The sequence below is a fragment of the Lissotriton helveticus genome, chromosome 1_1 (assembly GCF_964261635.1).
Source record: "Lissotriton helveticus chromosome 1_1, aLisHel1.1, whole genome shotgun sequence".
NCBI lineage: Eukaryota > Metazoa > Chordata > Amphibia > Caudata > Salamandridae > Lissotriton > Lissotriton helveticus.
Window position 1 is genome coordinate 832,343,803 of NC_136057.1, and position 11,733 is coordinate 832,355,535.

Sequence of the window (11,733 nt, forward strand, 5' to 3'; positions counted from 1 at the left end):
CAACAATACATTTGTGCCTTTGAGAAAATTGTGCATTCAATACAAAAACTCTGGATAGGCACAGTAGGTAAATATAGCTGGGCCACAGGAGAAGCAGAACTTATCTGATCCGCTTTACCTCAGAAAAAATGTGTTTCGAAAATCCTAAATCAATAGAAATTACATAGGCTAAGCTCTGTTCAAAAAACAAAATATCACTTACTGCTCCTAAACTAGTCAGAAGCCCCCTCAAAATGTATCTGGCAGAAAATAAAATACCATCCAAAACGCGTAAGGTTATTGTTCAATATAGCAGGGTAACAACATTATATTTTAGAGTTATGCTAAGAGGATGCTCTTCAAATATAGCAGACATGCTCAATGTGCAAGCCTGTGAGGGGTGAGCAGTGAAGCACAAATAGGTCAGGGCTGCTCATTTTGTAAGCAGTCTGAACAGAATTTGTCCCACTACATAAAGCAAACACTATCATGGCGGTAGTACTATGCCCGCCCGAACATAAAGCATACCTTGCTAATGCAGCAATCTTACTTATCCATAATATGTAAAGCAGAAAATACCATGCCAGATTCATTTCCACATTGCGCATGTATTTAAATCATGTTGCACTTTATCCACATATCCCAGGTAAAATCTCTTTGGCCTTCTTTCCCAACCCATGTTATACACTACACCATCATGCTAAAACTTTTTACATGCCCGGGCAAACAAAGGTCCAATGTCATGTACTTTCCAATCAACCAAGCATGTAAAGCACCATTGAAATTCCCATTTCCACATAGCACCTGTAGGTGCACCTCCGTTCCTATGCATGTTGCATCCGTGCTCCTCTTCTTCCTTATACCATCCTCCTGCTGAGCGCAGCGTGGGTCGAGTTAGAGCATAATATGAACGAAGAGCATGGACGGTTTGGAGATACTAAATGAGCAGGAAAGCGATCATCCCTTACACGAGAAGTTCCAGTTCCTCCCTCCATTCCCATTAACCTATAGAAAGCCATTGGCTTTGTTACAATAGCAAACAGATTTTATATTTTCGACACAGCTTGTACATTTTAACAGTTGCAAATTCTCCTACATACCTCTTCACAAACTGCAGAAAAACGGTTTAGGAACTGGACCGTATGAACCACGAACTGGTTTAAAAATGCCACTGTTCTCTTCTGTTGAATGGCTGGAACCTACAATAGTGAGGCAAGTAAGAAATGTCATATTGCAATAAAAATTGACCTTTTATTACGACCTCATATTTACTGCGCATCCACATGGCAAGTTACTGCTTTGTATTACAACATGCAACTGTAAAAGCCAATGTATAAATGTTATATAATCCAAGCTTCCTTAGCTGACCACTTTTTGCAGTGATGTGCAAATAACTTGATATCCCTGTCCCTCAGTTTTAACATCTGTTGCATATGTGAAGTTCTCACAAAACAAGGAAATTAAAATATGAAGTGATTTATAACAACTTGACAATCGAACTGAAAAACATAAATCCGCCTGTAGGCCAAGGGGTGTCAACCAGGTGCCAGGAGTGGTCACCACATGCCGAGATGGCCATCACTGCTAGAGATACCCACAAGATGCTACACATGTCCGACAATATGCCAAAGATTAGTAACATCACGGCAGTGAATGTATCATGACAAGGATTGCCACAAACTACAATACCTTACTGTAAGCACAACTGTGAAATAGCGGATGAATTTCCAGTGCTGCTCATCAAGAATTGAGTTAATCCAAGAAACCCCAAGAACCTTCAACCTACACAGCACCATATCCAACAAACACAACAGCACCAGTAGCACTTCTATGTTCTACATGGTTGTGCCTCTCCTGAGCAGTAAGGTGTACTATCAGAAGCCAGAATAGGGCTGTTGGAAGGACATTCCATGGTCCTGTCCCCAGTCCTGTACCAGCTTCTGACTGGACCGAGGGTGGGGTGTCCATGGTCCAAAGCAGTTTCACTTAACAGACTGACAGCACTTTTGTGGCCAGCACAGCATACGCTCAATGAACAGTACTAAAGATGGGTGTCAACAGTGGATTACAGCATAGCCATCCTTAATGAACAACTGCCCTTAATGACCTAGTGGCAACCGGCTGGCATGTTCTAAAGGAAATGGCTTAGGGTAGTACTATCCCTGCTGATTCGGATGATAACATACATAGTAATATTTCATAAAGGTAAAGTACTCCAGCTTTTGGATTAGGTCAAATAGCATCCAAGCTAACCTGGAATAAACAAAAACCGCTGCAGGTAAGATTTTACTTTCATTTGAGTCCATCACAAGAGCAATGTTTTGACCGAATAAACTCAGAACACTCAGTACTTGTTAAACTAAAAACTCAAATGTTGAGTTCTGAGCGAGTGATACATTTCGACGTGAATAATGAGAAATTATCACATCACACCCATACTGTTGTCTCTTCGCTGGCTTCCTATTGAGGCAAGGTCAATTTACAAAACTGCCTGTATCACCCACAAAGCCTTGCACACCTCCACCCCAAGCTATCTCGCAAATAAACTCAAAATCTCAGGTGGCTCTAGCCCAGAGTTCTTCAAACAGTGCCCCCCCCCCCCCTGGGAGGGGCGCGACACCATCCTAGGGGGGGCGCGCACTCCACTCTAATTTCAACTTTGTTCCCTGTGGCAAGTCGAGGGAGGGGAAATCGACGGGGCACGAAGTGGCCCTTCTTTTATTATGTTCACCGTCCCAGGAGGGAGTTAATTCATTCAGCTTCAGCGAGGAGGCAGGAAGTCTCCTCTGCTAAACCAAGGTAAACTGCCTCTTCAGGACATTTCATTCAGGAAATGAGGTCTGTACAGTTGTGGCTCGTGACATTTCAAAGTCGTGGGGTGTAAAACGTGTGGGTGTGTTTTAAGGAGGGTTAACGTACATGTCTACATTTTCAGGTGGTATCAAGAAAATGTTACAAAATGCAGCACTTGCAAGGTGTGTACGCTTCCACCCCAGCAGTGAAACGGTTAAGATGAAAAGTTAATATTGATAACCCACCATCCTATGACAAGGTGCATCAGAGAGTATCAAGGCCATTATCAGGCAGAAAAGAGAATTGCCAAGATGTGTGATCCTGGGCGAATCAAAGTACCTCTCCGCCTGCAGCTACTTATCAGCCAAAACAGCGCACACACACAATGGGCTGACAATTACAGCAAGAAACGGGGCATCTATAAAACAGCAAAATACTGTTTCAAAACTTTTCCTGTACATCAGATCTTGTCTTAGGAAGTATGTTGCGGGGATACCCTCGGGGCACATGAGACACATTTCAGCAGAGTAAACTGACACAGTTTCCACGGTATGTCAACAAAACGTATTTCTCAATCCACACCCAGGAGGTGGCCACCGATTTAAAAGCATCACTTTGATCTAAAATTTCTACAGAAAAGAAGCTGCCATCACGATCTAGCTAACAACGAGACATGTTTAACTTTCTTTTGTTCAGTGGGACTGATAGAAGAATGTATATGTTTATGTAGAATCATAAGTGGGTTTAGGAAGTTTAATATGCACCTCCTCGTGGATGAGTGCTTTAGTCCTGTACCAAAGTCCAGCTCTGAATCGATATTAGCTGAACTATGGTAAAATTCAGATATGTGCCTGCCTTTGACTAACTATGTGTGCCCTCTTTATCATTGCAATGATCCGCATGGCTGCCAGAGCAGCAAATGAAGTCAGAGCCTTGTGTTGAATGCATTTCTATTTCAATTGCATATGTTAGCATTGCACTGCTAATGGGCCCGTTTTCACATTCCTCTTAAAAGACAGTGCTTGCTGCAAAAACTTACTGCCCATCACCATGATAGCCCCCTTTGCATATGGTTCCATCCTATACTATACCACCAACTGGAACTCTCAACCCTTCTGCAGTCACATTTTACAGGAGCAGCTTCAGAACTCGTCAAACAAGAATTAAATGTTAGTGCAGGAGTCTCACTTTAGAGGTGTCCAAGCAATCAATCCCCTCCCACAAGGAAAACTCATTAACTGTGAGCCAGCAGACAGCCTCCCTGCAAGCATCCGCAGATGCAGATGAACATAGCAGTCACACACTGCCAGGGATAACACAACACCCAACTCGCACAGTCAAAATAGGAGCCAGAAGTACTAACGCAGTCACTGACTGCTAACTGAGTCAGGGCCTGCAAACAGTGACTCCTGAACAGGCTCTCTGCAGAGTCATCAAAGACGATTGCAGACCAAAATCTGCACGTCCAACTAGTAGGGGGAAAAGACATCCTAGTAAAAACAATTTGCACACATTTTATCTTGGAAAATGGTGGTTTGAGCTATGTAATAATCTGTCATTTCAGCACACCCACTCACAAACCTGCACTTAACTAAACACTGTTATTATGTTGGACATTATATGCTGGATATGGCCCCGGATATGCGTGCGGCGGTCAATTATGTAGTGTACCAGATTCCAGACATTTCTGTTGGGAATTGGGGGGGGGGGGGGCCAACAGCTAAAAAATGGAGCTGGGGGGGCTCAACCTACAAAAGTTTGAAGACCTCTGCTCTAGACCTTCATGCAATGCGGAAAACTTACTGCTCGAACCTCCTACCTTCAAAAGGGAAAGATGTATGCCTAATCCTTCACTGGTAATGCGGTCAGAATCTGGAACTCACTTCCTCCATCCCTTTGAACCACCACCTCTTTCCGAACATTCAAAACAGATCTTAAAACTCTCCTGCTCCAAAGGCACTTCCTGGAATAATTCAAGCAATTTCTTAACCTTTACGTCCATCTAGCACTCTCATGAGGTCAACTTTGTAAATAGGTATTTTACTCCTGTTTTAACCGAACGCTGACACCTTTCTTTTTTAAAAAAATATATAAATATGCAACTTGTTAACGTTGTAACTACATATATGTAACTTGTTAGCGTGTTCAGTCTATCTTGTGTACCTTTGTAACTGTATATATATATATGTGATTGTTAGCGTGTTTAGTCTATCTTGTGTACCTTTTGTAACTTACATGGTTCTTTTGAAAGCGCTCTGACACCTTTGGGTAAATTTTGAGCTATATAAAACTGCATTAAATAAATTAACATAAATAAATAACACCTCTTTTTCTCGTTTCAATTGCCATGCATCCGATGAGCAGAAACGTGCATCACATGGGCAGACACAGGCATCACATAAGCAGAAATAGGCATGACGACCCAAACAGGCATGGGGTGCAGACACAGACATCATCGTATGGGCAGAAACAGGCATCACATGGGCAGAAACAGGCATCACATGAGCAGAAACAGGCATCACATGAGCAGAAACAGGCATCACATGAGCAGAGACAGGCATCACATGAGCAGAGACAGGCATCACATGAGCAGAGACAGGCATCACATGAGCAGAGACAGGCATCACATAGGCAGAACTGATCACTGGAGTACTTTTGAATATCCCCGGTGGGTTGCTACGGATGGAGGGGGCTTCTAAGGGCCTGGATGGAATGCCATGATCAGGTCCTAAAAGTGCTTAATTAATATGTTTGAAACCTGACCCATTTTACCAAACAAAAACAAAATCTCCGAGGAAACACACACATAAAAAAGGGATGCCTAAAATCAAACGCCAACACATGCCACACATAGATACATCCCACTAGCATGAAGCCGAAGCAATAATTAGGCAGCAAGGAGCACCACATAGGCATCATGCACACATGTATCGTAAATAGGCATGGACAGTACCCGTCGTTTATGGCAAAAACTGGTCTGGTCAGCGCCCGCTCTGCTTACCCCTCCGATTGCCCCTTCTTCTCCCCAGGTTCCTCCTCACCTTGGTTAAGTCTATCCCTGACCCCACTAGCGGCAGCCCGTCTTCATCCATGGGCGCAGCTTTGGATACACAGGAAGCTGCGGATCACGTGAAAGAGGCGTCTCACCCAGTGCGCATGTCCACTCCGCCCCCTGGTAGTCCGGAAGGAACGCACTGAGAGGCTTTACTGCGGGCAGAGACTGAGCTGAGCATCCTTGCAGGGGACGGAGAGAAATCGAACAAGTTAGCGGTACTTAGCTTGCACGCAGCGGTCGAAGTGCATTAATAAAAGTATAGGCACTGTGATGATGCAAACAATGGGGGCGCGGTGTGTGTGCGTGGTCATATGCAAGGCTTATTAAACAAAGTATTCTGTAACAATTCGGTCTTTCACCATCTGCAACCAATGGGGGCGCGGTGAGTGTGCGTGATCATATGCAAGGCTTATAAAACAAAGTATTCTGTAACATTTCGGTCCTTCACCTTTAGGTACCTACATATAAAATAACGCACAGCTTAAAATTAAATGCAAGTATGTTGGAGGATGCACTATCGTACATTTTGAAACCTCTATATTTAAAGCACTGAATCAGAAAGCCACAAAATTGAATCCTCGTGGGTGCAGTGGAGAATAGTCACGTGTATATGCTTAGTGCTACAAAGTCGCTGTCTGTGACAGAAAGCACTATGACTATGTAAGTCATTATTTTAAACTTGCATTGCACATAGTATAAAATAGGATGCTAAAAAATGTGCAAAAAGGTTTAAGATTTAAAAAAGTGTTTCCAAAATATAGATTTGAGTAATACCCATATTGTACGTTGTGCAAATATTTTTATATCTTTTAACAGCACACATTTTACACCTCAGCTGGTAACTCCCTTATAGTACCTCTCAAAACGAATAAATCTGTCTCATAGAGTGTCTTTTCACGAAAAGTATGGGAGCTTTTTAACTTACATCAAAAATGTTTGGGCATGTCGTGTCCCTCGGACCCACCCCACCTTCGACCATTGCTCGCACCCCCAAGTCTGACGTGTGTTGCAGAAAGAGAGGTTCTGTTCCCAAGTCACGCGGTAGAAGTGGCGTTACAAAGTCACACAGCTACCAGGATTTCAGTTTGCTTCGGGTGACTTTTCAATGTCTTGACTGTACTTATGTGCGACATCTCAAAGCTTTATGTGTGACAGACACATAGAGTGACGATTTATATAAAGTATATACATCTTCGAAATTACCCCTTCCAAAAACTGTAATTGTTTAGAAACTGCTTTACAACTGCTACAATACTCCTACAAATGCATGTAATAGGTTACTGGCCTATCCCTTTCTAAACGCGACACAGAGTACCTGGCAGCTGTGGCATCTCAATGATCAACTCTCTGTGTACCTCTGTGCCCTGGCTAGATTTCAGACCAGGACCGTGAGTGCCATACCCTATCAAAAATGAACATACAACCGAGAAGACATTTGCAAATGTGCATCTCCTATAGACTGCGCTGACAATGAATGTTGCTTGTTAAGCATATGAATACAGTTGGCAAAGCCTGTCTTTTTATTTGCCGCAGGATGATGGTGCCAGCCAATAATGCCGCTCAAGTTCTTGCAGTTTACTCCATTGACCCTTACTTACTTTAACCTTTAATAGGGTGGTGTGATCAGCAGAAAGGTGGGAGCAGGCAATCCCGGCATCAAGGAAATAACTCCACTCGTCTCTCAAACAGCAACCTGCACAGAGAGGCACTACTTATCCTCTTGATACTTTAAATAGTTTTTGAGCAGGCCACATGACAGCAGTTGAGTGACCACAATGCAGATAATAAATACACAGTACTGCCCTGAGAGGCTCGAACAATACTATTACAAATGCAGAGAGGATCTCTAATTCCGTGTCTACTGCATTTCAATGCAGTAACGCGAATAAAAGCACTGAAATGTGTTAGTTTAACTCCTGATGCTAGGTACTGTAGCATCGCAGTCCAGTTGTTCCACGTCACGTGACTCACCGCGAAGGATTGTGGGCGTGACGTCACGCGAACAGCATTCCTGATCGCGTCGCGAGGACCCTGATGTCGGCTCTCCCCTCTTGGAAAGAAAGAAAGAGCCTCTTTAACGCACCCTGTGTCCTGGTCATCACTGGAGGGGAGGGTGCAGCTCTCTACACCACAGTGGCGACGAGGCGGCTGAACTGCCCAGCGCATCCAGGCCGCCATCAAGGTAGGAGAGAGCCGGCGATCTCTAGTGTGGGTGCGGCCTGCTCGCCGCATCCAGCCAGGCGCATTTGCAGGAAGGTGTGGTCCCCAAGTCACACCACATGAGGCCTTGTTGCGTACATCGGCGCTCACCACACACCCCACCCTATCCTCGACCACCAAGCCTAGGCCTACTCCCAGGGGTGCTGTGTGGCCCAGAAGAAGCTCTTTCACCAGGTACGCCGCAACTGCACCACAAGCCAAGTATCCCGGCCACTCGCCGGCCACTACAAAGAGCATGCAGCCCACCAGACCACGTGGCACCACCACACTACCACACAGTACACTGGAGCACAGCGCTTCAAGCGAGAAGGCACAAGGGCTCCCTGCTCAAGAGCACAACGCTACGGGCAAGAGGACATAAGGGCTTCCTGCCCTCAACCGGGCACGCCAATTACTGGACCATTAACATCGGCGCATCGGCACCACATCAAAGCGTTCCGCATTCCACGCTGCCCGCATTATGTGCGCCCAAACCTTTTTACTTACCAACTCTAAGTAAGGAGAACCAGCCTTGAAGTGGGCCGACTGGAAGGGGTATTTCCTGAACTACTTATCTGCGCTGGAAGATGAGGGCGAGGAGGTGTTCTCGAGCAAACGCCGGAAGAAAATACTCCTACATAATCTGGGTCCGGAAGGCCTGCGCTTCTACAAGAACATGGTGAAGAAGACCAGGGCTTCTACAGACGACGATGTATTCAACATGCCCTGGAAGACCTGGACAACCATTACCAGCCGGTAATATGCACAGCCATCGACCGGTATAATTTTTTCCAGTGGAAACAGACTGAGTCAGAATCAGTGGAGGACTTCGTGGCAGCTCTCAAGAAGCTAGCCATCAACTGCAAGTTCGGCACTCTACATGATAACCTCATCCGAGACCAGATCATAATGCACACTACCCACTCCAGAGCCCAGGAGAAGTTATGGGTTAGTAGTGAAGCATCCCTCCTGGAGATCATTGCAATAGTCAAAAGAGCTGAACTTTCTAAACGGTGTGCACACGCTGCCAAGAAGGAACCTCCCCAACAGTCTGTGGTGTGCAAAGTGTCCGACCGGAGAGCCCCGACCGGAAAACCTGCGACCCATTCTGGCGCTACCTCCAACAGACAATCTACGTCCAGATTCAAAGGGCCCAGTCGCGCTCCCATGGATAAGCAAGGAACCTGCTACAGATGCGGCAGCAAATCCCACATGGGAAACAATAGGAAGTGCCCAGCATTCCTCGTCAAATGTTCCTTCTGCGACGTCACAGGTCATTTCGCAAGGTCTGCCGGCGGAGGCCCAGAAGTGCCGCAGTCAAATATGTCTAAGATGACTCCGACGACCAAGAGGGGGCAGACCAATCTGACCAAGATTGCATACTCTGCTTCGAGGACCAAATCCTGGGCATCAGCGGTATCGCCAAGAAGAAGCCATCATGCATGCTATTGATAGGAGGCGTCCAGATAGTCATGGTGGCGGACTCCGGTTCGCCATACACCATCATCCAAAAACAGATATGGGACAAAGACTTTGCCCATCTGACGTCCACCCAGTCACATACACAGGGGACCGAATCCCCATGGTGGGATACCGGCAGCTCCTGTTCAAGTTTAAGGGCAGGCACACGACCGCAAAGTTGTACGTCACGCAGAAAGGCCCCTCGGTCCTAGGGTGGGCGGACCTGGGAGAATTGGGCATCAAGCTCAACCCAGGCGGGGACACGCAAGTGTTGTCGATGGACAACTCATCCACGCCAGCCTTGTTGAAAGCAACCTTTCCAGCAATCTTCAGCGACCACATTGGGAATATGTCCAAGTTCACCCATAAAATCATGCTTAAAGAGGGAGCGGTGCCAGTCTCCCACAAAGTCAGGAACATTCCGTTCAACTGCAGGGAGGCAGTTCAGCTTGAGCTCAAACGGCTGGAAGATAACAACATCACTGAACCGATAGTGCGCCGAGTGGCTCGCGCCTTTAGTGGTGGCGCGCAAATAGAGCGGGAAGACACGCCTTTGCATTGATCTCCGCGAACTCAACAAAAACATCATCGTCGACAAGTTCCCGCTGCCCAAAATCAACAAGATTCTAACCCAGACCAAGGGGTCAAATGGTTTTCCACCATCGATCTGCAAGCCGCTTACCATCAGGTATCGCTCCATCCATCGTGCCGGAATCTCACCTCTTTCATCACGCCCTTCGGCTGCTACAGGTTCCGACGGCTACCCTTTGGCCTTGCATCTGCAGCGGCTGTCTTCCAAAAATTCATGCACACACTCTTCAAGGATGTCCACTGAGTCCTCTACTTCCAGGACGGCATCCTAGTCATGGGGAAGACCAAGACCAAACACAATGACATCTTGCACACCGTCCTGCATACGCTGGCGGCAAACGATCTCACGGCAGAACTTGAAAAATGCAAATTTGGCCTATGCAAAGTGACCTATATAGGACACGAGATCAGCGACACAGGCATCTCTCCAAAAATGGCCAATGTAGAAGCCTTCAAGTCCGCGCCCTCCCCCAAAAGCAAAGAAGAAGTCAGCTCATTCCTGGGGATGGCGGAGTTTTATAGCAAATTTGTAAGGAACTTCGCGACCAAAATACACAACTTACGTCAACTGCTGAAAGACAAGACCGTCTTTTCCTGGTCCGAAGAGTCAGAAGCAGAATTCTCAGCCATCAAGAGTGACATTTGCGGAGCGATTCCTTTGTACGGGTTCGACAGTTCCGCTCCCAGCATCCTCACCACAGATGCCAGCGACAAAGGATTGGGAGCGGTTCTCTCCCAGCGGGCTACGGACGGCACGGAGACCACATGGGGTTTGCCTCGCGATCACTCACCCCCAGCGAAGAGAAGTACAGCGTGATCGAAAAGGAAATGATCGCATCCATCTGGGCGATGGAAAAATTCTGGCTATATCTGTGGGGACACAAGTCAAAAAATAATTCCCTTTGGGCGAATTAACACTAATACATAGGTACTCACAGACATACAATGATCTGACCAATACCCAACATATAACAAGGAAGCAATGAAAATTGGTGAAAATTTAAATATATGTGAAAACACTCTAGAAGAATAAAATATTTAAAACAATTTATTAAGCATACATTACATAAATTAAAAACTGAAAATTGGGAAACACATACAGGACGGAATAATAATCAATAAAATCAACATTCCAATAAAAAAGGAGCTACAGGGAAAAGGAATGAACTCAAACACTAAACAGTTATATTGAATCTTCCTTAATTTATCAACCCGGATAAACTCCTTGCATCGACGCGTTTCGGCGGTATATTCAGTTAGAACCCGCCTTCATCAGGACAGTGCGTATAAATGTTTCCCAATACTTCTGAAAATTAAATAAAATCAGTCTTAGTCATAACTCATAGACACAACAGATCAAATTTAACAACAGGAGTAAAAGTGATATCCCTAAAAAACATAATGTATGTAACTCAGTTTTTAAACACACAAAAACATTGCTTCCAATATACAAGACAAAGAACACCAAATACATACATAAGATTAGCCAATTCATAGCCGAAGACCAGAAAATTCATTATATTACATAGGTAAATTCCTCATGTTTTACTGTAAGAAGCCCTTCTTATATTCCCAGGTTTTAGCCAGGAACATATGATCAAACATTGTTATATCTGTGGGGATCCAGATTCACGGTGTGCACCGACCACAAACCC

General features: G+C 45.3%; 1 protein-coding gene across 3 annotated transcripts in view; it reads right to left on the reverse strand.

Annotated features, from left to right (window-relative positions):
- The window catches only part of WASHC3 (WASH complex subunit 3), a 69,141-nt gene extending 63,177 nt beyond the window's left edge, over positions 1 to 5,964 (reverse strand). For 2 of the 3 annotated variants that reach the window (XM_078674660.1, XM_078674650.1), the window contains exons 1-2: positions 5,814 to 5,964; positions 1,080 to 1,178 (exon numbers count right to left, since the gene is read on the reverse strand). In XM_078674660.1, the coding sequence (XP_078530786.1) occupies positions 1,080 to 1,178; positions 5,814 to 5,864 (150 nt within the window). In that variant the 5' untranslated portion in view covers positions 5,865 to 5,964. The remainder of the gene's footprint in view (positions 1 to 1,079; positions 1,179 to 5,813) is intronic. The other variant, XM_078674643.1, reaches the window with a different exon arrangement.
- Positions 5,965 to 11,733: the final 5,769 nt, after the last annotated feature.